At 52.4% G+C, this 26,632-nt stretch overlaps 1 protein-coding gene across 1 annotated transcript; it reads left to right on the top strand.

The window, feature by feature from the left end:
- Positions 1–1,829: 1,829 nt before the first annotated feature.
- On the top strand, positions 1,830–21,996 carry SLC16A2 (solute carrier family 16 member 2; the record flags this gene model as incomplete). The annotated part of the gene is made up of 6 exons (XM_079542052.1): positions 1,830–2,157; positions 16,718–16,862; positions 19,791–20,253; positions 20,594–20,737; positions 21,069–21,297; positions 21,776–21,996. The coding sequence occupies 6 exons, from the start codon at positions 1,830–1,832 to the stop codon at positions 21,994–21,996; spliced, it is 1,530 nt and encodes a 509-aa protein (XP_079398178.1).
- Between the last annotated feature and the right edge of the window lie 4,636 nt (positions 21,997–26,632).

Here is a 26,632-nt window from a genome sequence, read left to right as displayed (position 1 = left end):
GCAGGGCCCTGCCCAGGGGCTCTTGCAGCTCCTGCTGAAGGCAGAGGTGCAATAGAAGCACTCTCAGAACCCGCCCTTTCTATCTCTTCACGTGGTTGGTGATGGGGAGTGAATGCAATGCTGCAGTGCTCACCAACAAAATGAAGGCACGCATCAGGCTTGGCAGCATGAGGTGCCCAGAAGACCTCTGGGGCTCAGCCCCGGCTGGTGCCCTATTGTTTCGGCCAACCCAAATGGGGTCAGCTTCCATGTTTCTAATGGTGTATAAAATGCCTTTCCTAATGTTTTGATCCCAAATGTGATTATAGGCCATAGGAAAGGACAGGAGGAAAGGGATACTGTGGCATGTGGTTTGTCACTGCTGGGTACTGGAAACAGCCTGGCTCCATGGCCACTCGCTGCCTCCTTCCTTGGTCTGGGTCCCCGTGTTGCAGCTCCCTGCCCTGAGAAGGTTCTTTCTGCCGGGTAATGCACTGTGCCTTGTGCAGCCACGTGTAATAGCTGTCATGGCCGTGGATGGAAGTGAAGAAGAAAAGCATTGCTAATGGTGGGCAAGTGGGGCAGTGGCCATTCCAGGTGTGGGGATGGCACTGCAGGGGCTGCCTTCCCAGCGCCGCTGTTGTCCCGTGGCTCAGGGCAGACCTGCACTGGGCTGGGTCCCACTGGCACTGCAGCCACGATGCTGCAAACCGTTTCTACAGCTGCGCTTCCCAGGGTGCTCGCACGAGATATTTCCATCCAGCAAACAAACATTTATTCGGAGCTGCCTTTCACCCGTGTTTTGCTCGGCCTCCCGCTGCGGTTTCCCTCCCCTCCCATCAGAACCGGAGGATGCTCCGCGCCCGGCATCCCGCAGATGACGCTGCCGGCCGCCTTCCTTCCGTCTGCCCCTTTTTAAACCCCACTTCGCTGTGTGGTCATCCCTCGCTTTGCAGCTCCGCAGCGGGTATGAAGGAAAAAAGGAGCACGGAGCGCGCTGCTCCGAGCCCCGGGTGTCGGCAGAGGGCAGTGGAAGATGCTCCGAGCGCAGCGAAGCCGAGAGCCGGGAGCGGGGATCCGGGGAGGAGACTGCAGCGGAGGAAGGGCCGAGCGGAGCCGCGCTCCTCGGGCGGGCTGATAGCGATCTGACATCGCTCGGCCGTTAGGGCACGGGAAGACGGCAGCCCGCGCCTGGTATGCGGGCGGTGTAAATAGCCCCGGCGTGGGGAAAGAGCCTTTAATATATGGATTTGGAGTTAGTTTTTTTTTTTAATTGAAGGAGAGCCGAGGGCGTTCCAGACGCAGTCCCCGCAGCTCCGCATCTCCTCCCCCCCCCCCCCCCCCCCCGCTTTTTGCAGCCGAGGGCCACAAACGGGCGTGGAAATAAAAGCTCCCGGCGCTGCAGCCCCCACCCACCGAGCTCCGAGTCCAGTCGGGCCACGCTCCCAGCTCCGCCCTCACCTGGGTACCCCCCGGCCCCCTGCAGTCCTCCCTTCCCGGGCCGGAGCTCCGCGGGGCTCGGGGTAGGGCCCTGCGGAGGCGGTGCCGGTGGGGGCCCGCCCCGGGGCTGCTCCCGCCGCAGGATGCGGCGGCGGAGGGCGATGCGGGGCGGCGGGGGCCGGCGCTGAGCCCCGGCGGATCGAGGAGGGGGGCGGCCGGGAAAGCACCGCCCGCTCCGAAGGGGAAGGGGGTGGTCCGGGAAGAGAGGGGCCCGGGGAGGGTGGGGGGAGGTCCGGGCGGCAGGTAGGGGCCGGGGCCGCGCGATGGAGGAGGAGGAGGATGGAGGCGGCGGAGGGGAGGCGGGGAGTGAGGCTGCGGCAGGAGGGGGCGGGCGGGGGGGGGTGGCGGGCATGTGGGACCGGCTGCGGGGCAGTCGGGCGGCTGGCGGCGGCCGGAGCGCGGCCGCGATGGCGCAGCGCGGGGCGGAGGGCGGCGAGCGGGGGCCGGCGGAGGAGGGCGGGGAGGGAGAGCCCCGGGCCGGGGCCGAGCGGGGGCCGAGCGGGGCCGCCGCGCCCTTCCAGCCTCCCGAGGGCGGCTTCGGCTGGGTCGTGGTCTTCGCCGCCGCCTGGTGCAATGGCTCCATCTTCGGCATCCACAACTCCTTCGGGATCATCTACACCATGCTGCAGAGCGACCTGGGCGAGGGCAAGAAGGACCCCACGCTGGAGTTTAAAACAGGTACGGGTCCCTTTCGGCCCTCCCCGACCCCTCCCGGCCCCGCGTGGAGCCGGACCGCTCCCTGCCCCCTCGGCCCCGCGCTCGTCCCTATATTTATCCGCCGCAGTATCATGTGTTGTTCCTAAGCTGCGATGTACTCAATTAAAAGTAATTCATCCGAAAAGCATGCCCGGAGCTTGTCCTGCCCGCTGCCTCGTGGTGGAGGGGGAGCGATGCTGGATCAGCCCGTGGAGTTCATGTCGTTCTTATGTGATTCTTGCTTCCCGACGTGGGTGTCTGACTGACTGTCCATCTGTCCTGGCTCTGGGATCCACAGGCAGGGTGAACATCTGCCCTGCAGCCACGTTGCCTTGAAGCAGCTTTCCTGGGCAGGCATAGGGCCACAGACAGTGTCCACCTGCACATATGAGCAGGAACCGGGGAGCCAGCATCGGGGCTGTGTTGCATTGACAGGAGAAGGGACATTTCACTGTCCCCAGTGAAATGGGGACCCCAGCCCTGGGGTGGCAGTCAGGGGTCCCTGATGTGCCAGAGGCCCAACCTCCATGAGGTCATTTCCATCCTATGATGGACACCTATGGCCCAGCTCACTTGTAACTGTAGGGTCAAGCTGTTGGCGTAGGGCAAAACCCAGTGATTTTGTTGTCCCTCTGCATGGGACACAGGACTGGGGCTGGTAGGGAGCTCAAAGCCCAGTGTGGGGACCGCTGGTGGCCGAGCTGTCCCCAGTCCTTATGAGAAGATGGGGGTGATCCCAGCCCAAAGGCACCACCTGAGAATGGGGAATTACCCCTGCGATGCTGTCACCGGAGAAACAGAGGTGACGGTGTCACGGCGGTGTGCAGGGCGCGTGTGGCTGGGGTAATTACAGTGATTGATGGGCTGTGCATGTGTGAGATCCCGGGCAGCTCTTCGCTGAGCTGGCTGCTTCCTGCTTGCTATGATCCTATCTGCAGAGCCTAAGGCAGAGCTGGGAACGTAGAAGCAGTAACAAAAGAAATTGAATAACACAAGCCCTGGTGGTTTCAAGTCTACATGCCCAAGACAGAGTTTGGAGGAGACAGCATCTGTCTCTCACTCCCAAGATGTATTTATCTGTGGCTGTGACCGCACAGAGGCCTCGAAAAAGAAAGGTGTGTGGGCGTGTGAGGTGAGCCGGGCTGGAGAATTACACTGCCTGAGTGACGGATCTGCGTTCCAGCCTGGGCACCCAGCAGAGGGGCTATTGAGAACCACAACGTGGGGATGGGTCCGGTATCAGCAGGCTGTGGGTTTTGGGGTGAATGCTGGGGGCTGTGGGATGTGGTGTGGGGCCCTCAACCCTTTCTCCCCTGGTTTCCCCACTGCTCCTGCTCGGGGTTGCATAATTTCCCTGCGGCGGTCGTTTGTGTGCAAACGTAATCGGGAAAATATCGGAGTTCCTTTGTGAGTGTGAATTGATACTGCCTTCCTGGATCCATCCGTCCATGCCCCAGTGTCCTTCTGCTTTTCATGGCTGGCGGCGGCAGCCAAATGCTGGGATCCCCTTGTCTTGTGCAGATGTGATGGGAACAGGCAGTCCATCCTGCACAGCCCTAGGGCTCCGCACCCTGGCTCCCATCCCCATGCCCAGGGAGGTGGACTCATGTTAGAGGGGCTCTCAGCCCAGTGCTGAGCACGGCCACGGCCATTCAGGCATCCCTTTAAAAATAGGGTTCTGTTTATGCTGAAGCGGGTACTGGTCTGAGCCAAACAATAGCCGTCCCAGCGCACAGCTATAATTATCAAGGTTTATTTCTTGTTTGCACTGGTCACATTTTCTCGCGTTTGATCTTGAGAAACGCAGGATCCACGGAGTTCAAATTTCGGGTCAGGCTTTGAAAACAAACCCTCTCCCAACAATGCATTGAATGCATACGCTGCTTTGTTTGGAGAAGTATACTGCGAGGCGGCCGTCAACAAGCAGCGCTGCGCTCGCTGCCGGGACCACCGCCGTCCCCTCGCAGCGTGGGGCCCCGCCGGGACTTCAGCACGGCACACTCTGTGCTTTTGGGTTTGTTTGCTTTTGGGGGGGAGGCAGAGATTGGCGGGGGGTCACTGACACTGGGATAAATATATTAAAAAAGGCATGTGAGCACTCAGCCAGAAGCAACTTGTCCTGCTCTGCCAAGGTGCTGAGTGACAGCCGAGCGCGGCTGCTGGACTGCATTGATTTTTCCCCCCGATATTTTTATTTATCTTCTTCCCCCCTCTTCTGCTCTTTGTCAATACACTAGGTACAGATTAACTCTCTTTGCTTAATATTTAATGTTTCCATTGCTTAAAATGGGAGCTGAGTGCACCCAGAAGAATGACCCCAGGAGCTGCTCTGCTTGGCCACAGCCCTTCAGGCATGTCCATGTGTCTGTCCTCCTCCTCCCTTCCGTCCTCCTCCCCCCTGTCTGTCCATCAGCCTCATCAGCCTCCTCCTCCCATCCGTGCGTGGGAGCGGGAGGAGCAGCCTTCCCTTCTTGCCCAGCCCCAATGAGTTAGCTGCGCAGCCCTCCGTACATGGGTCTCACTGTGCCAGGGTGATGGCATCTCCATAACTGGCTTTCTGTTTAATCTGAGGGGAGAAATTTCTCCTGGAACACCCATTAGGATGGGTGAGCTTAGCTGGAAAGGGCTGTTTGTAACTCAACACCATAACGGGGCGGGGAGGATTGCTGAAGGAGTGACTGATTCTTGACAAAATAAAGCATTTCGGTACAACCAACACGAGGAGAGCCTGAGGGGAGCAGCCAGCACGGCTCCCCCTGGGGCTGGTGCGTGGGCCCCCTCGTGAGGGAAACCCCAGGGAGAGCAAATCACAGGAGGTAATTCTTGGAAACGATCCCAATCCATTTCAACAGCGCCCAGAGGTTGGAAGGGAGCGGCAGCCACAGAGCTGCACTGTGCTCAGCCTCCAGCATCCTCCCGTGGTACCCGCTTTGAGCTCCCACCTTCCTACCCAAACCTGCAGGATTCGGCACTTTCATTCACTGCTGACTCCACTACTCACTCTGCACAGCCAACATGTCGTGAGCTTCTGTGTTGCTGCCTATGTTTCCAAATCAAACTGGGTCTCCAGACCTTACCTGCATCCTCCAGCAGCCAGCCAAGGGGATGCTTTGGATGCTTTCAAGAATAGAGGCTGCACAGCTTCTCTGGACAACCTTGTTCCCAAAGCGGCACCTCTTTGAACCCACTGTTGTGGGCTCACTGCCCTCGGGTGCTCCCCACCTGCTCCACAGCACCTGCACTCAAACTGTGCAACATTTCTGCTCCCTGCTCTTTTCTCCTTCTCTTCCTAGAAGGATTGTTCCCATTCCCTGTCCCCAGGGAAGGCAATGCTCCTTTGGCAGCGTGTGCCGCACTGCTCACTGCCGGCACCGTGGGAGCTCGGTTCACTCCAGGCTACTTCCTTGCATCCACCCCAAGATAGTTGGGGCGGTTGCAAAAGCCCCATGACGCGCACTCAGCATTGCTGCAACACGCTTTGCATCTGTGAGCGATGAAAATCTCTCCCCCAGCACCTCGCACAACAGGTCCTGCCGGCTGCTGGGCATGGGCTGCGGGCAGAGGGCTGCCCCACTCCAGCCTCCCCATTCGTTTTGGGATTTGGGGTTTATTTATCACCTGATGCATGATTTAGGGTGAGAAGCTGGGTGAAGCCCTTCTGTCCTTCATCCCTTTGCAGGGTGTGCCCGGACACCCACAGGTCATGTCCATATGCTGGGTGTTTACCCCAGTGCAGCTCATTTAGGGCAGCAGTCTCCTGGGCACACATGGGACCAGCAGATTGCTGCAGACTGCACTGCCTGTGACTGATCCTGGTGCTTGGGACTTGCTGGGGTTTACCTGGTGCAGTGCTGTGTGGGGACTCTGGCATGAGCCCCCACCAGTTCCCGGATCCAGGGGAGACAAGGCACGTGGAGTCCAGCAAGTGGCATCCCTCAAATGCCCCTTCTTTGGCCACCTTGCATCAGGCACCGAAACAAAGCTTTTGTTTCAGGCTCTTGGCCTTAATCTCCACTCCTGCAGCTCCTGCGCACAGATGGGAGGTGAAATCCTGCCTCTCGGGGGATGTTGCGTGAGTGTGTGTGTGTTTGTACTTGCCAGCCGTCTCGGGGTGCAGTGGTGCTGGAACATGGCGAGGAGCAACCTGTACACAACAGCAGCTCCAGTGCACCCTCAGCACCAAGTCCAGAGGAAATTGCCCATGATTAAGGATCGGTACTAATTATATAATGGGCACACACGTGCCGACACCCAAACACACTCCCCTCAGGATTTCCCGGCTGGGGAGCGCTGCACCCAGCAGGCCATTGGCCCTGCAGTGGTGACAGTGGCATTTGGTGTCTGATGGTTCCGTGGCACCACAGACACTGGGCAGAGCACTCTCTTCCCAACCTGATCTACCGATCAGCAACCCTGCTTATGGCAGGGTTTGGAACTAGATGAATTTTGAGGCCCCTTCCAATCCAAGCCATTCTATGATTCCCTACTTAGAAAACTCCAAACCCAAAAGCTGCTTTCTGGTCTCCTGCTTGAGGCAGCAGGGAGTACCAGGGCAGTGCTCCGTGGCAAAGAGGCAATGTCAAGGCGTTCTTGGTCATGAGCCAGCTATTAATCTGCGTATTTTAGCAAAAACACATTTATTTCTTGAGGTTTGTGCACACAATGGAAGCAGGGAGTGCTGGGGCGGGGGCTGCAGGGGATTAGCTCGCTGTAAGCCGGGCACGCCAAGCTCCCGGCCCAGGGAGAGCTTAATTAAAGTTGAAGGAGAAGTGTTTCCAAGAAAATAATACAGGGTATTTAAATGGGATATTTTTGTTCTGGGCCCAGAATGTCTCCTTTCCCTCTCAGTGTTAGCTTTAATAAAACAAAATGAGATCTCCAAGAAAAACAAATTGGAGCTCTTTTAAAAGGCGCTGCGGAGATAAAAATCAGTAACACTGTTGCTGGTAACACCTTGGGTTATTAAAACGGAAAGAATGCTAACGATGCGATTTGCATCAGCCTTTTTTGTGGCTGCGCCCCGGCGGCACCCGGCTGCCCGGCCAGGAGGTCTGCGACCTGCCAGGCAGGGGCACTCGGCCCAGCCGGGGCAAATGAAAACAGAAAAAGAGAAAAAACAGTGAGACTTAGGATACGAGTTGCTCCAAACCTAAAGTCTGAATTGGAATCAATCGTTGAATTGTTAAGTTGAAAAAGACCACTCAGATTGTAAAGTCCAGTTGTTGAGATCATCAAGTCCAGCTGGTGAGATCATCAAGTCCAACTTTTGTCCAATGGTCCAACCAGTTCACTGGCATTTGACCTTTTTGGAAGGTCAAAAAAGGCTCTTTGGGAGGTGATGAATGTGAGGATGAAAATCCCCAGCTTTGCTTTTCCTGGTATGCCAAGATGCCGGGGCTTGGCTCCTCTGCAATAAACACCACGATTGTGCTGATGCAGCTGGATGTGCTGAGTCCCTCACTAAGCCTGCAGCCCTGGCACCATGCCTTGCCCGCTCACGGGCCCTCCTGGCCTTATTATCATAGAATCATAGACTCACAGAATGGTTAGGGTTGGAAGGGACCTTTAAGATCATCCAGTTCCAACCCCCTGCTATAGACAGAGACACCTCCCTCTAGACCAGGTTGCTGAAAGCTCCATCCAGCCTGGCCTTCAGGGTGAGAGCACCCACAGCCTCACTGGACAACCTGTTTCAGTGTCACCCCCCTCTCAGTAAAGAATTTCTTCCTAATATCTCATCTAAATCTATCCTCTTTCAGTTTAAAGCCTTTTCCCCTCATCCTGTCACTGCCTGCCCTTATGAAAAGTCCCTCCCCAGCTTTCCTGAAGGCCCCCTTCAGTACTGGCAGGTTGCTAAAAGGTCTTCTCCCAGCTGCAGAGCCCCAGCTCTCTCAGCCTGTCCTCACAGGGGAGGTGCTCCAGCCCTCTGATAATCTTCATGGCCCTCCTCTGGTCCCGCTCCAACAGTTCAATGCCTTTCTTGTATTGGGGACCCCAGAACCCTTCATTTGGCTTTGAAATGCCCAATGTGGTAAAGCAACAACCAAGTTGGCCACTCAGCAGTACTGGCCAGCACTGCCATCAGATAAGGTAATTACAACTCTATCGCTTAATTGTGGCATGTAATAATAGCAGTGTTACTGAGATATGGCGCTGCCAAAGGATAAATATCAGACACACTGGGTGGGTTGATTGTTATTTCTGCAAAATAAACTCAGCAGAGCCCAATGCTTCTGGAGGTGTTAAGGTTTTCTGGGGTCCCTGCTTCATTCTTGTTGCCCTTGGGCCAAGATGGGCATCACCTGCCATGTTCCCCAGCCCACAGATTTTCCATTTTCAGACAAATCTGCCAGAGTACAAGGCACATTTTTGCCACATTTTTGCATCCCCAGTGATGTGGTGACACAAGTTCAGCAGTCACAGCCCATCCCTGTGAACCTCCCTGATGCCTCTCTCTACTTGCATCTGGGCTAAATAATGTTTTTGGGAGAGGGACTTAATTAAGGGAGAATCACATGAAATTAGTGTATTGCCAAAGGCTAACAAATCACGGTGGATTTTTTAAAGGTTATTAAACTCTGCCCTGCTCCAGTTCATCAAGCAAACCATAGAGCAAACAGTCTGGAGTGTGGGTACTTCAGGGCCTGATCTGAACCCTGTGGTTGGCCATTAACCCTCTGGGGCTGAGCCTCAGGCTGGATTTCAGAGGTCTCCCTCCTAGTGGCCATACCACTGTGACCATGCCATGGTGGCCATGACATGGCATCTCCCAGGGCCACATCCATCAGTAATGCATTTCTCCCTCTCCTGCTTTGTCAGAGCATTTGAGTTCAGGAATGTGATGGAGGCTTGAAAAGCAGCCTCCTGCTCCCGTGTGTGAGCTGTGGGTTGCTGGCATTTTCCCCATTACTCGGGGCTGGTGACGAGTCAATCTCTCCATGTGCTTTCTTATGAATGAGTAAGTTTTGGCTCAGCCCCAATGGTCGAACAGGTTGAGCAAGAAGCAGCTGGTATGGGTCTATCATTGTCAATGTAGGCAGAAGGGAGGCTCTCCAGGCTCTGCAAAGCGCCCAGCCGCTCCGACCGGTCCGATTCCATGTCCTGGTGGGACCAGCAGTGGCTTGGGGGGATCCCGAGCATCGATTGGGGCTTGCTTGGGCTTTTCCATTGCCTATCCTGTGACACCTCCTGACCATCCCACCTCCTTGAAATGCTACAACATTGTGGTCAGCTCAGAGCAAGTGCTGGATGCCTTGCGGATGGGGAGCCGCATCTTGTGCTGTGCCCACGCACTCATTCATGTCCCATGGCTTCCCTCCTAGTCCCCAGGTCCTAAGGGCATCAGCTTCGTGCACACAGATGCACTTCCTTTTCCAAGGAGCAGGGCATGAGTGGTCTTCATGTCAGAAACTGAAAACAAGTAGCAGGAAAATGAGCCAACTGGCTGCTCAGTGACTGGTTACCGCTATCATTCCCATGTCTGACTCCTACTAGAAAAGGGGAATTTGCCCTTTGATCCTTGCACCGACCCCAGAATACAACATTTCCCTGGGGAGGAGGTTCTCTGAGCACAGAAGTAGGATGTGCAGCTTTTAAACCTGAGCTGGAGGAGGATCAAGCCCCCAGTGCCCACAGAACCCTTCCTGAAACTGCTCTGTTATTTATTCTGATCAAAAAGCCCTTGATGCAGCAAAATTCTGGCGTTCCGCGCGGCTGGAGGCACACTGCTGCCCAGGCACTTGGACTTATCCAGTGTCCCTGTGTCCCCCGGGCCCCACTCTGCACTGCAGCACTCCTTCATACCTGTGTATACGTGCGTGTACACGCGGATGCACACAGCCCTATGCACACACGTGTTCCCACTGGAGAACTCTCAGATGAGAGCAGGTCAGCCAAAAGTAACACCCCATTGGCAAAGGGGTCTAGCCCATTCCTCTCTGAAATAAAAATAAATACATTTCTATATTACTGTTCTTCAGTTTCCTTCAGCTATCAGATTTGCTTAGTTATGGCATGCTCTATTTTTCTTGAGATATCCAGGTGTTCTCAAACGTGTGCTTTAATGTAAGGGAACTCCAATGAAGAGATTAAGATCGCAGGGAAGTTTTACCCCTCTCCTGGCCTCTGGGTGTGTGGTTTAACAACAACATACAGACTTGGGGATTTTTCTCTATCAATGGGCTAAGAGAGCACTACACAGAGGCACTTGTTGGGGACCAGGCAGGAACTCCTGACACAGGAGGAGGAAACAGTGTCCCGGTGGCCACCAGCAGAGCCACATCTGACCCAGCAGCTCTGGCTCAGCTCCCAGACAGTTCATCCTGAGATTCCTCTATTTTTTTATCTATTGCTTTTAATTAGCCCTGTGGGATCCCCAGACAGCCAGCATCACCTCGTGCCACCCCACACTGGAGCTGGGGACCGGTGTGGCGATGCAGAGAGGTGCAACAGTGCCATCCAAGGCTTTGGCCATCCATGCCTTATCTCATTGGGAACAAAGCCTGTTTGCGAAACAAGCTAAAAGCCAACATGCAAGGGGCCTCCCCTTGGAAAGCCCCCACAGCAGCTACTCACACTGCATAGACTTTTGTATTTACAGCCATGGCTATAGCTTTTGTTGAGTGGACTTTGTTGATGATAGGATGCAACTTGGCAAGAGCCATGTGTTGCACTGAAGGAGAGGGGCAAGGGACGTTTAATTATTGATCAGCCAAAGGACATCTAATTATCAATTGGGGGAACGTGAGGTTGATGCTATGCAGGAGCTGCTCCTTTCCCATCTGTACCCTATCCCTGGCCCTTCCCCACCCTCAGATCTCCCAGGGCTTGAAGGCTGTCAAATGCCTGACCAGGGGGTAAAAAGACCTCTGTAAGCCTGTTCCAAGCCCAGTGTTTTGCCTCCATTTATTCTCCTCGGCCTCTTTGTATTCCCTTTGAAAACAGAGTGTTTTTCTGAGTATGGCTGGTTTGAGTTTGCCCCTTTGCTTGGATGTTGACAGGCGCCCCTGGGAGCTGTGCTGGGAGGGGCGCGGAGTCGAGGCTGATGGTTTCTTCTCAACATTAATGGGAAACAGAAGATCGCTCGAGAGAAATCTGGCAGAGAGGGGAGCTTTGCTGTCTCTTCCAGTCTGGAAAAAAGCACCCGGCCTCAGCCCGGCCTCCCGGCAGAAAGCAAAGGATTGCCAAGCGCGGCACAAGCAGGGCTTGTGGGAGGGACAGGGAGGGCATACAGATTTCCAGGGGATGAAGCAGGCAGAGACCACCCTGCCTGCAATTTGTGAGAGGTCCCGCTGGCGACCATCCTCTCCCCAAGGGCACTGCGGGCTCATAATGCCTTGAGTATACCCATGCTGCTCGTGTCCTTGCCAATCCCTGCCTTGGTTTATCACCCCTGCCTTGGTTTGCCATCCCATGCCTCCTGGCAGTGCTGGGCTGCAGGAAGAGGTGAAGCCATGCAGCACATTCCGGGAGCTCTACCACCTGTCCTTCTGCAAGAGGTAGGCACTAGTCACAGGCTCCTAGTGGCCAAGGTGGGTTCTGGAATGAGGACACATCTTTGGGTCAGAGGATGATGGAAGGCTGCAGTCTCCCAGCTGTCGGGGACAGACATGGGTGGGAGGAGGTTAATCACAGCCAAAGCCCCATGAAGTTTGGTCAGGTCATGGTTTTTCCAAAGACTCACTATTTCGAACGTGCAGCAGCCAGTGTCTGGGGCCACGGCTGACCTGTGCCATCCAGCCAAAGTTAATCATTGCCCTTGGCTCTGGGATCTGCCTGAACTCAGAAACATGGACCTTTTCCCCAAAAACACATGGTGAGGTGGCATGGGCCTGGAGGGAGCCTCAAGCTGCCAGAGAGTGCAGTCAGCTGGGGAGAGCTGAGAATCCTGACCTGAACTTGAACCCTGTCCCTTATCCTAACCCTAATCCCAACCCTGACTCTGACCTGAATTCTGACCCTAACCCAGACTGTAACCCTAAACCCGACCCTGACCCTGACCCTAACCCTAAGCCTGATCCTAACTTTAAATCTAATTCTGCCTCTAGACCATGCTTTCCCTACTTGCTAGATGCAAAATAAACCCAAGGACTCAGTTTGCTGCAGTGTGTTGATTTGGGGGACATCTGAGTGGTGTCAGAGCCAGGAAAAAAATTATGTAAGAAAACAAAGACGAGAAAAGCTGGAGGAAGGGGTCCTGGCACTGGGCACCTAGTGGGGTTGTATTGGCCCTGGCACAGTGCATGTGTGTGAGTACAGCTGCACTTGCTGCTGGTGTTTCTGGTGCTGGAAAGCTTTTTTCAGCAATAAAAAGGAACCTTCTCCCTTCGGGTGTGTTTTGAAAAGGGGCTTAGGAACAATGAGGATTAATGAGCAGATAGAGAACGAAAGGCAGGGTTTGAGTCTCAAAATGCGTGCGCATTTCAGAGCGGGTGTTTGCGCCAAGATAAACGCTGCCAGGAATCAACATCGCACACATGAAAGGCGAATCACAGATTGGCTCCGCAAACGGGAGGAGGGCATGTGTGTGTTAAAATGGAACCGCTCTGGGTTCCACAGCAGCACCAGGCAGAAGGGGCCGGGGCTGGGGAGGCGTGGGGTGATGTCTGATGGCAGCAGTGGGTGAATCATCTCACAGAAATTGTAAGCCAGGAGGAAATGCAGAGGAGAAAATCCTTCCCGGCCTGCCTGGGCAAACGGTGCTGCCCACCTGCACTGCATGTGCTGCCTACAGCTTCCAAACATCTTCACAGGGACAGGCGCGTGTTGCTGCTGTGGGGGTGAGAGTCTCTCCAGCATCATGTCTCGGGGTGAGAACGGTGCAGAGTGAGTGTCAGGCTGCATCTTGTGCACATCCAAGGCACAGACCTCATGCAAATCCTCTGCATCGCTTCTTGTTGAGCCAAACCACGCTCTGCCTCCATCCCCACTTAGCACGGCCGTGAGACAGTGACCACAGATTGCTGTCTGTCACTTAGTGGTCACAAGACATCGAAGGACCACCATGACAAGGACACAGCATTCATGAGGCATTGCCTTGGGGCTGAGCAATCCCCTTTATTCCCAGCTTTGGACTGTTTGTGAGCTGTGCATGGAAGGAGGGAGTGAGGACAAGCTGATGAAGGAGGACTTTGTTCAGAAGCTTTGGGTACGGTACCAAGCAGGGCTTGCTAGACCCTGAGTGAGCTGATCTGGCTTTGGGCTGCACGTGATGCACAGGGCTGGCTGTGTCCCCTTGTAGCCAGAGGAGCCTTGCTTTGCTGCTCTCCAGCTTCGCCACTCTCCAACTTTGCTATGCTGCTCCTCGTCCTGTCGTCCCTTCCTCCCACACCCTGTGCTGGCCTCCTCAGCCCTCACGGTGTGCCTGCCTTATTCTAGTCCTCTCAGCACGGGGTGTTAGTACGGGGCTGTGTCTCAGGCTCATCTTTGAGCAAGCAGGGGGATGACGCAGAAGCTCTGCGGGGTAGAACAGCTGCTGTGTGTTGGCTGCAGATGCTTGGGGCTGCACTTAGCTGCCTGTGTCAGCAGGGCCACCAGCTTGTTTGGGCTCCCAAAAAGGAGCCAGGGAGGCTGGGAAGGTCTTTGATGATCCTCCAAGAAATTTCAAGCATCTGGGAAAGGACACCCTCTGCAGCACATCCTCATCCCCATTCATGTGCCCATCCCCATTCCCTGTTCCTATCCCCATCCCCTGTCCCCGTCCCTCCAGCGGCCGCCCCGTCTGAGTGGGAGAAGCCGCGGGAAGCGAGGGAAGACACTTCCTCCAGCGCCGGATCTGAGCTCACCTCCTGGCCCTTGATCCCTCCCGCCTGCGGTATGTGGGTCAGCGGGGAAGCACGACCGCCAGCGACGTCCCTTCCTCTTGTCTCCCTGGAGAGGCGTTTTTAAAGGAACAAATAGGCTTGGCCCAAAGTACTGTGCAGAGCAGAGTTTTAGTGGTGTTTTTGTGAAAGCTGGAACAATGCACTCAGCACCAGGGGGAATTGGGACCTACATCTCGAAGCATTATGTTTTGCCATTTGTTTCTCCCCTTGCTGTGCCTACCTTGCCCTGCTATAAAATTTCCAAAATAAGGACAGGGAAGGAGGCTGGGGTGGTCTTACTTGGAAGAAAACCATGCAAGCATGGACTAACCCAGTGTCCCTGATTCTATGAACACACAGACCTGGCACTCAAAGCCCCTTGGCAGGTCCCAACCTCCTGTTGGCCCTCCTCTGCCATAAGGTTTCCAGCAGTGTTCCCAAGGCATTGCAGTCATGGCCTGATGATGTGGGGCTGATGAGCAAATGGGGATGCTCTCTGGTTTCTGCTCCATCTAGAGCCCTGAGCGAGCAGTGCTGGGAGCAGGGATTGTCTCAGTCACATTGCTGACCACTGCATCGTCATTCCTCTTGAGTACCTTCAACCATTGCCTTCTCCACCACGAAGGCCTTTGGACCCGCCTCAAGTCAGCAAGTTGACTTTATTAAGTCAAAGTGGGAAGGAGCCATGTGGGGAGCTGTAGCTGAGCTCTACTGTTTGTATGACCACTCTGCTTGATGGGATGCTCTCCTTGGTCAGCCTCTGCTACAGCAGAGGCAGGGGAGAGGGCTGCTCATGGCACCAGCCCCATGGTTGGCTCTTCCTGCACCCCAAGCATCCACAGAGCTCCTTCAGCTCAAAACAAGGCACAGGTTGCACATCCCTAAGGAGTGGGAGCCCTGCTGTCCACAGAGGAGTGCTCCAGACTCAGAGCCTCCTCCAGTCCCAACATCCTCTGCAAAACAGGTTGTTGTTCCCAGTAATTTTAATTCACTGTTGTTACCAAAACCTCTTTTTATTCATTGCTTGTGGTAAGCCTTTTCTCTGAGGTAGAGCAATTTGCCATGGGAGTCTGTTTTGTTTAGCAGCTTTAATTGGGAGCTATCTCCTCTCCCAAACCCAGAGCTGGGGATGCTGAGCACTCAGTGCTGAGTGCTGGCTGGGGCTCACTTTGATCTCAGCAGGTGAGTGTACATTTTGGGTGAGAGATTGATCCTGCTTATTTGCGTGTAAATCTTGGAGCAGTTAAGATCCGAATCTGGCCCTTTAAATTTAATACACACTTTATGCTTTTATTTCCGTGTTTCTTAAAGCAATTTCCAAAAATAACAAACTTCAAACATGACGGGGCCATCTCACATTTTACTGCCTTGGCTGCAGTAGAAGGAACAGTTCTGGAAGCACATTATCCACTTTACCGAGCCCTGCCCATCTTGGCCGCCCTCCCGCCCCTCTCCTCTGCTGCAGTCTGGCCTTGGCTTTTCTTTTCTTGTGTTTGCTCCTCTCTGAATTTATTAAGGAATACTTCTGATTAAATTGGCTCCTTGAGAGCCTGCAATTAATTCTGAAGGGCCGGCTCTTCCAGAGCTTCCCTGTGTGGTCCCTGAGAGGCCAAGCTGGGGAGGTTGTTGTGCAGCAGGAATTTTCTCTTAATGGGGACCTGGCTATTTTCTGATGGTCTCATGCTGCTGGAGGACCGGCTGCTGTTGGGTGCTGAGAGGCCTTGCAGAGCTCCTGCTGTAGGTACAAGGGAGATAGAAGTCAGAAAGCAGCAGGGAACATGGCACAGGGCTGCAGAATGTACCAGGCTGGGTGCTCCAGCCCCTTCTGCCCCCTTTGTCTGACTGTTTGTCTGATTTGTGCAGCCTGCCCACCTTGCTCCTCCTCACTGTGGGTAGACACAGATTTTTTCCTTTCCACATTGCTTTTTCTTGAAAGCCTGCCTTTCCTCCCAAAAGCACACACCAAAACCATTAAAAAGGGAGAAGGTTGAGGGTGGAGCTGAAATAATCTGCAAATAATAAAAGCTTCCTAAAGCAGACAGACAGACAGACAGTGGTTTTTCCAGAGGTGAGCTGAGAGGAGATAAGAGCTCCTTGTCCTGACCAGGGGCTGTGATGTCAGCTGGCACAGCCAACAGCTCTCGGAAGGCAGAGATGTATCCCCATGCACTCCTCCTTTCAGCTGCCTCCTCCCAGCCTCTGCCGCATCTCTGGTTTTCATTTTGTGTTGACATCCAGTTCCCATCATACCAACATCATGAGTTGCCTGTTTGTGCTGTTTACTTAATTGCTGTTCAATTCATGTTCCTTGTTTGCTGTGTTTGGATCTGTCTTCTTGCTAGTGGGGCTAGGAGGGATGGTAAAACCATGCTGACGAAGACTGGAGCCTCCTGGAGGTTGGGAAACCCTGGCTTTGTGGGGAGTGAAGAAATGCTGTGTTCATGACACTGGATCTGGATATCCCATACCTCGAGTTGAGATATGGGACCTTTTGGCCCTAATGATGGTAGCAGAATCATAGAATCGTTAAGGTTGGAGAAGACTACTAAGATCATCTAGTCCATCCATCAACCCATCAACCCATCTTGTGGTACACTGACTGCACATGTGGGGTTAACAAGTCGTGTGATGGGACTGCTTCTGCCCAGACTGCCTTCAGCACTGGGGTTGGTTCTTGTTTAGTTCAGCGTCCTAACCCCATTCAATCATAGCCCTGACCTTTCTTCATTCTCTCTCCTTAGCGTGGGTTGGCTCCTTGGCCATGGGCATGATTTTCTTCTGCTCTCCCATTGTGAGCATCTTCACTGACCGCATCGGCTGCAGGACCACAGCAGCCTTGGGAGCTGCCATCGCCTTCATCGGGCTCCTCTCCAGCTCCTTCACCAAGTAAGGATAAAAGTCTGGGGCAGATGGGGGTGTTCAGCCTGGATGAGTGCTCTCCTGGCATCACTACAGCCCATATTCCTCTCCAAGCTGCAGTTTTGTCCTTAACAAGCATGAGCTTTACTCAAGCATGGGGCTTGCTGCACGTTTCCCCAGGCAGGTGCTCTTTAATGTGCGTTTTGATGGCAGCTCTACCCAATGTGATGTGATAGGCTTTCCAACCCAATGCATTTCCGTCTCAGTGAGAGCAAAAAGAGGTCGCCCCCAGTGTCCTTTACTCACAGCTCTTTGCATGTTGTCTCAAAGGCGCTGCAGAGACATCCTCCAGAGTGTCATTTGCCTCAGTTTGTCTGAATGAAAATTTTGCTGTGGGTTGGGTTTCAATTCCAATCAATATTGTTTTAATTAGAATGCTGCAAGAAGTGGTTTTTCAAGCAAAAACTTGCTGGTTTCATAGAGGGCGTGCCTGGCTCTGTGCTCCCACCCTGGGGTGCCTTGTTGGAAACTGTGACCCCCTGCATCTGTGGTTGCCTGGAGTCCCTGTCACCATGCAGAGGGGTAGGGCAACAGGGACATCTCCCTAGAAATTGGGGACTCTCAGGGTCATGGGGCTGGGGATGCCTCTGTCATTGGATTTGGCACAAAGTTCATATCAACCACCATACCTAGGAAGAGAGAAATCTTGCTGTGTGAGGTATTTTGTGATTGTATTGGAATTGCTAAGTCACATCTTGAAACAATGGTGGAGAACTTGGTGGGAAAGCAGGGCCAACCCAGGCGAGCTCAGAGGCATGCAATGTACCTGAATGACCAAAAGGGGAGGAGTCAGGATCCACCACTTCCCAAACCTCATTTAAGGGTTGGCAGTGGAGGCAAAGGTATCTTGTTGGAGCTTCCTGCATACTTGAGGCCCTCTGAAGGCAAGTATCTTTCATTTCTTTCTGTGCCCTTGGCTGTTGTATTTGAGCAAACCTCCACTTGCTACACCTAGGACCTTGCTATTACTGCTGCATTTTCTGTTGTGTTATAGAGCTGAGCTTTGAATTCCATCCCTTCTGCTTCTCCCTCCCCTCTGCATTTTCTACCTCTGAAGCTCTGTCAGCAGGGCTGAGCCAGGGCTCTTCCCCTGGGGAGCATCAGTGAAGGGCAGCCACTGGAGAGGCACTTCCTCCTCCCAGTAGAGCTTGTTACCTATGGGCACCTTGTTACCCACTGGGACCGTGTTATTCTTTGGAGGCTTCCTTGTCCTGACCCACAGGAGATCTTACCCACAGGGACTTTGTTATCTGTGGGAGAGCTCCATGTTCCAGGAGGATGTGGACTTCTGGAATACCTCCTCTTCCAAGGAGACTCATTATTTGTGGGAGGTCCTCATTCTTCATGGGACAACCCCTTGTACCAGGGAGATTATACTGCTGTTCCTATAGGGGAGCAGCCGGTTGCTTCCCAGCCAGCAGGGTGGCAAATCCTGGCTAAGCAGTGAGGCTGGAAGGAGCCCTAGCTTTGGTGCTGTCCCACAAGGATGTCTTAGCATTGATGGTGAGCAGATGGGAACAGAGACATTTGTCTCCCTTTATCTCCACATATCAGCTTAGCTGTGGCACCAAGGCTGGTATAACCCAGCTGAGGTGGCCAGGGCTGGTGAGTGTGTGGTCAGAACTATCCTGCTGCCTACTGACTCCAGGATGTGTTTCTCATGTGGAGTTGCCCTGAGGTAGCTGAAAATTGCCTTTCAAGACAGCAGTTTGTCTTGTAGCCCCTGGGCACAGCTTTCATGTTCCCTGTCCCACTTGGCTTGCTAAAGAGAAGAGCTTGTCATGGAAGAAATGATGTGCTTGTAAACATTTGCTCAGTTTTGAACTGCTCTGTTAGATCTGGTCTGCTTTTTGTTTGCTCTGTGAGCAGTACTCAGTATTTCACACGAGCAGTTCTGAGTGTTGGAGAGAAGACCCCGTTGGTGCAGCATTGCTTGCCCAGACCTTTCTATTGCAGTCTCTTCCAATGCAGCATTTTGTGGCAGACTTTTGCAAGTGAATGTGTTACACAGGGATGAAATAATACTCCATCTGGAGTGAACAGAAGGGTGTTATGCACTCTTTTACTTCAGCTAAGGAAGGAGCTGGGTTTCACTGGGAAAACCGGGCTGACCTTGGGAAGAAGCTCCTTCCAAAGGCTCTTGGACTTCCTGCTGTTCTGTAGGGCAGCCACATCGCTCCCTGCTTGAGCACAGACACCTCTGTAAGGTACAAATGAGATCTATTAACCATCTAATTTAAGCTCCCAGAGGAGCTTAAAGAAGGAGAACATAATTAAGGAGCCTGGAGCCTGGGCAGAAATGTGATGTTCTCTCCCTAAGTGCCTAATAACTGGGGTTGGTGCCTTCTGCTTTGAAACACTGGGTGCAGAGTGTTTTCAATTAGTTGTTTCAGTGGAAAGAAAGAAGGGAAAAAAAAAAAAAGACTTGTAACTAAAAATAACACCCTTTGCCTACCTTAGAAAACTGCTCGCAGTATTTGAAAACCACTCACTCAAGCCTGCTTCCCAAGGCACGCAGGTTGGTGCCGCCTCCTCCTCCTTGCAGAAAGCACTCTCCAGACAGTCTTCATTTTCCTGGAGGTTTAACATGCCAGCTGTGGATTGAGGATAATCCCTGCCTTGGCTGGGGAATAAGCTCCTCGAGGCCAGGCTTACTATGCAGGGTATGCTTGCCCTTAGGCTCAACACAAGGGTTTGCAGGGCAGCAGGTGAGACAGCTTCCTTGCCTCCACATCACAGAATCACAGAATCACAGAATCACAGAATGGCCAGGGTTGGAAGGGACCTCAAGGATCATGAATCTCCAACCCCCCTGCCACATGCAGGGCCCCCAACCTCCCCATTTAATGCTAGACCAGACATATTGTGACCATCTCAATGTCTTCTTCTCACCAGGTCTCTGGAAGTTCGCTATTTCACATATGGCATCCTCTTTGGCTGTGGCAGCTCCTTTGCCTTTCAGCCCTCGCTGGTCATCCTTGGTCACTACTTCAAGCGTCGCCTTGGCCTGGCCAATGGTATCGTGGCCGGCAGCAGCTGCCTCATCTCTGTGCCGCTGCCCTTCTTCCTGAAGATGGTGGGAAAGGCCATCGGGCTGGCGCACACATTCCAAGTGCTCAGTGCCTTAATGCTCATCCAGATCTTCTTGTCGCTGACTTATCGGCCCCTCCTGCCACCCTCCTGTGACTCTCAGCACGATGGGCAGGACAAACTGGGCAGCCGGAGTGTGCGGCAGCAGTGCTGGGCCCAGATGCGCAAGTATTTCAACTTGAGGGTTTTCCGGAGAAAGACCTATCGAATTTGGGCCTTTGGGATTGCTACAGCTGTCCTGGGGTATTTTGTACCATACATGCACCTGGTAAGAGCCTTGACTAGGGGTGGAGATGAAAAGGCAAAAGTGGGCAGGAGGAGGGAAACGGCAGGGACTGAGCCATCAAAAGCTTCAAAACTAAGAAACTGCCCTGTGAATGGCACCAGAGGTGGGGAAAAGCAGTCAGTAATGCTCCCACATGTTCTCTGCTTTGGGGATGAGCATCAGTGGTGGGCAAGGAGGGGGCTGCAGGGTGTGGGGTGGGTGAAGGTGGTGTGACAACGTAGTGTAAACATGGGTATCGCACAACCACCCCCAAATCTGGGAGCTCGCTGCTGAAGTGAATTAATTGTGGATTCATGTCCTTATGTGCTTCCCTCCATCCTAGGTGAAATATGTGGAGAAGGAATTTAAAGAAACCAAAAAAGACTGGATTCTCCCAGTCTGTCTTGGAGGCATGTCTGGGCTGGGGCGCTTGATTTCGGGTCGCATTGGGGACTGCATACCTGGGCTGAAGAAGATTTACCTGCAGGTAATCATGGTGCCTGCTCTACTTGGCTGCTCTTGGTTGGCCCATATTCCTTGACAACAGCTTGTCGCTCCTTCCAGTGGGACACTTGGATATTCTGTCCCTGGGCCTTGTAGCTTTGCTTGCGTGATCAGATGACTCTGGCTTTGCTGGTCCTCATCATGTCTGCAAAGCTAAGAAAACATGGAGCCCGTGACTTGCTTCTCTTGGTGCTCCATGCTTGGGGACCTCCCCATTCCTGCCCAGCAGAGATACCCTCAAGTGACCAGAGGGATGGAGCAGAATGGCTTCCTGCTGCCTCTCCCCAACGACATGCCTGCTTTTGTCTCCCCAGGTTGCGTCCTTTGTTCTGTTTGGCATCATGTGCATGATGATCCCACAGTGCCGAGGGTTTGAGGGCGTCATCGTCATCTGCCTCTTCCTTGGCCTTTGCGATGGCTGCTTCACCACCATTATGGCCCCCATTGCCTTTGAGCTGGTGGGGCCCATGCAAGCGTCCCAGGCCATAGGGTACCTGATGGGGCTGATGGCTGTGCCCATGACTGCAGGCACGCCAATTGCAGGTTGGTGACACTGTGGTGCTGCACCTGGATCCTGCTCTTGGGAAGGAGCAGATGCTTATGGCTGCTGTCACTGAGGGTGGCGTTTTGGCATAGGAGCTTTTGGACTTTCTGGCTCATTGTGTTTTGTGGGGTTTGCGTGCAGTAACTCTGTGCTTTTCTCCATGCCAAGGAAAGCAGGGGACAGAGAAAGGGACACAAGAACAAAGTGACCACATGAACTGATTGCAGTTGGAATCTGAGCTAAAAATTGCCTGGGAATGATTCATTGCCAGAAGGGAATTCCTAGAATTAGGGAAGTCTAATGTGGGCTGTACAGAGCATCCTGCATCAGAAGGATTTTCCAGAGCCGATAAATGGCAATGTGTTATTTTTGGAGGGTGCTTACTCAACTTGCACTGGAGACTGTTTGGCATGTGTCTGATTTTTCTCCCGTCCTGGTTAAATAAGCAGGATAACCACCATTGCTCTTCTCTTCCAGGATACTTCAACGATTATTTTCAGAATTACCATGCGGGTTTTTACTTCGCCGGAGTGCCTCCCATCATCGGTAGCTTGGTGCTCTCCGTCGTCCCGCTGGTGCACCAGAGGATGCTGCAGAAGCAGCGCCTGGATTCTGGCAAGGACAAGATGCTGACCCCTGAGGCAGTGGTGAATGGAGAGCTGCTGCCGGGCTGCCCTGCCTCCGAAGCACATATGTGATGTGCCAAGTGCACAGTTGCCACCAGCATCCTCCACAGCCCAAGCACAGGCCCTTTTCTAGCCAGACTGTAATTCTCAATGATTTCAGATGCACTACATTTGTAAAGGACAAGAAATAGTTCTTCTAGTTGAAGGCTTTTTAACTAGCAGAAACACTTCTTCTTGGGACAGTTTCAATTTTCAAACCGCCTTTTTTTTCCTCTAACCATTTTTCTAAGGAGAATTCTCATCAGGATTCAAACTTGATTATCTCCCCAGTTTTCTGTATGTCACAACAGAGGTTTACAGATAATAAATGTGCTTTTAAAGGAGGTCATAGGCGGAGCTTGTTGTCCCTTCCAGATGCCCTGTCCCCTCCGGTGTGCCGTGTCCGGGCAGCACAGTCCCTTCCACAGGGGAAGCAGCTTTGGAGGAGGAATGGGCAGCGGGACCTGCTTTGAGCTGTTTCTCTCCTTTTCCACTGCATTTACTCATGGGGTTGATGAAAGTATCCTGCAAAATCTACCTTAAAAACATAGGGGGAGACAGGCAAATTTCTGGGCACCTCTCACCTCCATGTTTGGTGCCTGAAGACTGTGAAGCCCTGAGCAGTGAAACCCACAGGTAGGATGGATACAGGAGGCATGGGAATTAGGAATAGCTCAGGAGAGGGCAAGGACTGAAGGTGGCTTCCATCCTGCCTGTGGAACTGTCATCCATTGGATTTTCCTCCCTGCTGTTAGAAACAGGAGCCTTGTAAATAGCTCCGCATCCTGCATGTCCCTCTGGCCCTTTTGTTTTTTAATTCACATTGGCTAGTGCATTGTAAGGTCTCGTGGTCTGTGCTTCTGTTCCTTTTGTCCCTGTACAAGCTGAAGAATATACTGGTGTGTTATGATGTGTCTGTTCCTGTAAGCAAGGTGTCTGTTCTACTTCCCTTCCTTTGGCTTTTCTAAGTCTGCTTCTGCCTTTCTGCAGGGTGTCATCTGCCACAAAATCCTCATTCTGACCATAGTGCCCCATGAGGCAGGCACATGATGGATTTAAATGGTAGAAGTGTCTCCTTTTGCCCAGCAATAGGAGAAGGGGTGCTGCCTCAAACTCTGAAATCTTTGCAGATTTCCACATGCCTTAAGTGCTTTGCCTGCTCATAAAGGCCTTTCCATGGGAGCTCAATGCTGCACTGGCATGGGAGCAGCGCTTGATCAGATGGAAGTCCTGCCTGACTCAGCATCCCTGAAAGGTTGGTCTTTTTATCTGCTTATTATCGGAGCCTCTTAATATTGAAGGTGCTTAGCCCCGTGTCTCCTCACTCTGCCCAACTTCAGTGGAAGCGGTACATCTCATACCATCCTAGCTCAAAAACTGTCAACAGCCTCCCCAACCTGCTGTGAGCATCTTTGTCCACTTAGGGTCATGACTTTGATGAACATGAAGTCAAAACAAGCCATCGGTCAAGGCAGGAAGGGCAATGAAAGGTACAGTCTGCATGCACAATTGGAAGAGCAAAATCTGCCATGATGGTAGGAAGATGTGCACAATGGGGACAGTTTTGATGTTGGCTGCCAGCTGTTGTGCATCTAGCTTTTCTCTTGAGTGTCCTGGCTCAGTACACCCCAGCCTCCTCTGGGCAGGTGAGGCAGGACGAGGGAGAAAAACCTGCCTTGTGCTCCTCTGTAATGAAAAGCCCCAGCTTCCCCCAGTGAGGTGCACTCATTGCTTCAGGCAGCCACATGGCCTTATGCAAGCGTGCATCTAGTGCAGGACGTGCCCCGGCAGCACTGGCTGGGACTGCCTTCCTAAATCTTTAGCTTCAGGGTGTTCCAAAGTGAGTTGTCTTTTTTTTTTTTTTTCTTTTTTTTTTTTTCCTTATTTTCATGGCTGGGTGAAATGCCAGATTTAACCCCTCTTGCTCTGGCAGAGAATGATGCTCCTGTGGCATCTCATGAGACTTCAGGCAACCCCTGTCTGGGCTCTGATTGGTCACAGTGGAGCCAGGATCTCTCCAGCCTTTGCTTCTCACTACTTCCATGGCTTTCTTGTGCATCTGTACCCAGCAGAGGTTTGTTTGGGGGTTACCTTGGATATTTCAGCTTCCAGAGCTTTCACGCTGACAGAGTTCGCTTCTTCTTGTCCAGCTGGCTGGAGAAAATGGGGCTGCACTGGAAAGCCCCAAAACACTTGCCAACTCTTTTGGATGCTTTCTTCCCAAAGCCAGCTGCCCTTTAGCACCATGTACGCAGCAAGGGCTGCTAGAGCCTGGCGTGCTCCCTCATGCAGAGGCATCGCCTTGTGTGTTTGCAGGGATGCACAATGGACTTTGCTCTAGGGTTATCGCCGTGCTTTTGCTGGCTCCCCCTACACAACTTTTTTTTTGTTTTGTTTTGTTTAATTTTGTTTTGTTTGCAAACATTGCAATGCCCTTAGCACTACATCGAGGACTTGCCTTGCTCTGGGTGCCCCCATTCTCACCCGCCCCACAAGAGCAAAGCCCAACCCCAGTGCTGTGTCCACTTGCCCCGGTGGACATTTTGGTGACCTGCAGGATGTGGGCTTGATGTCTGGACTAAAAGCAATGTGGCTCCTGACTTTGTTTACAGCATCCAAATCAGGGCCTGCAAAACAAATCACCTCTGAGCGTGGGCAGCAGGCGGCTCCCATTAGGCCTCTCTGAGCGGAGACAGTGAGCTGCTCTGTCCCACCTTCATCACCCCTGCAGGGCACAGGCCACCTCAAGAGAGTCAGTGCAACTCCTGAGTGCCTCTTCCGTCCCAAAATCTCCTTCCGTGACATCTGTCCTCAAACCTCTTCCTCGCTGACCTTCCAGCTCTGGCTGCCAAGAGCAGCGTGGTTGCAAGGCACACTGTGAGAAGTTAGTGTCTGTTTTGCTAAGGAATTAAGCTTTTGTTGTTGTTGTTTGTGTATGTAGTGAGGCATGGCATGTAAGATGGTCTGTTTCCCAGAGGAAGTTTTCAGGTAGCCAAACATTTGTGTTCAAAGGGGAAGATGTCTGAGCTGAAGCCACATACGAGCACCAAGGTGGAGGCTTGAATTTTGGGGTAATTAACAAGACATTAGGGGCTGTGGCTGAGAGCAGGTGCTTAATTCATTGCAGAAGTCAGGCCCATAGCAATGCTTTGGGTCATGCTTTGGCTTTAAATGAGTATTTAAGGCACAGCTGGGAAGGGTGGAAGAGCTGCACCTTGCAGAACTGGCCTCATAGGAGCTTGTAAGATGTAGGTGAAGAAATTGGTAAAACTGAACTCTTACAATTTTCCTTTTTATTTTTTCTTTTTTTTTTTTTTGACATCTGTTCTTTGTAAGTGATTTATATTCCCTTAAAATTTTGTATCTTAAAGTATTTGAATGTGTGTCTGAAAAGTATGACCCGTCCTTTCAAAATGTGAATTTCTGATTGTTGATATATAAAAAAAAGTAAAAAAAAAAAAAAACAAAACACAAAACCATCCCATATTAGCACTTCTTTTGTAATGAATGTTTTATGAATGTGGGTTTTTTTTTTTGTTTTTTTTTTTTTTCTTTTTTTTTAAAGCATAGAATAAAACCAGTTTAAAAAGGAAGGGGAGGGGGGGTCGTGGTTTCCTAAAGAAATCCCAGCTAGGTACCCAAAGCTGTGTCAGAGCACCAGGCCAGAAAAGGGTGACTGTGCATCAGCGAGGTCGCCATAGCTTGTGGAACTGGAAACAGGGCTTTTAGCAAGGGTATTTTATCGTAATGATTTGTTTATACTAGCTGCTTTAATTGACATTAGATGAAAGCTGACATAGGCATTAATTTGGTATGGCACAGGCTTTTTTTCCTCTCTTTTAATGTGCATCTCAACTCTTTTTCAAGTCAGGGATATTTACTGCAAATAATATTCAAAAAATCCCCAGCAGGAGATAAGAGGCAGTAAAAAGGGATTCAAAGGCTGCGAGGCAGCGGCAACGAGCTCCTCTATGAGCCAGCATGCCATGCAAGGAGCCTCGGTGCAAAAACACCCTCCTCTATCCTGGAGTGATCTTCTGGGGATGGCTGGAAGCTGAGAGGTGCTGGGCTACGTGATAAAAGTCACCTGCGCACAGGCTGCTTGCTGAGCACCCCAGGAGCACAAGCCTGTCATTGCCCACCTCCACAAGCCCCATACAAATACACAAATAGATAATATGTATATACATACATATATATATATATATATATACACACATATCCTAGGTGTGTCTGTGCGCCTGCCTGCTGGGAACCACTTATTCTTATGAAACGGAATATTTGTATGTGTATTTTATATATTAAATACTAAGCACTTTGTCTTGTGTTAGTTTGCTAGTAGCTATGAATTGCACATGTGCTTTAGCTGCCTCTGTGAACGGCGCGTTATCTCTCTCTGGTCACGTTTAGAGGTACGCACACAGTGTGGACTGTGCTGTTCGGGGTTGCTGAGTGCCTGCCACTGGTCAATGGGGCATCGCCCTGTGGTGGGACAGCAGGAGCAGCAGTGCCTGCTTGGGTTTTAGGGGCTTTAATGCAGAGCAGCAGAAGGCAGTGTTAGAAATCATTTTGTGCTGGCAGCAAGGCAGAACAAGGGATGAAAAAAGTAGGTATGCATACATATATGAGCGGTATATGGGGCTGTTTTGGTGTGCTGGTGTGTGCTGGG

The sequence above is a fragment of the Tetrao urogallus genome (genome assembly GCF_951394365.1).
Source record: "Tetrao urogallus genome assembly, chromosome: 13".
NCBI lineage: Eukaryota > Metazoa > Chordata > Aves > Galliformes > Phasianidae > Tetrao > Tetrao urogallus.
This window is presented reverse-complemented; position numbering and strand designations above follow the sequence as displayed.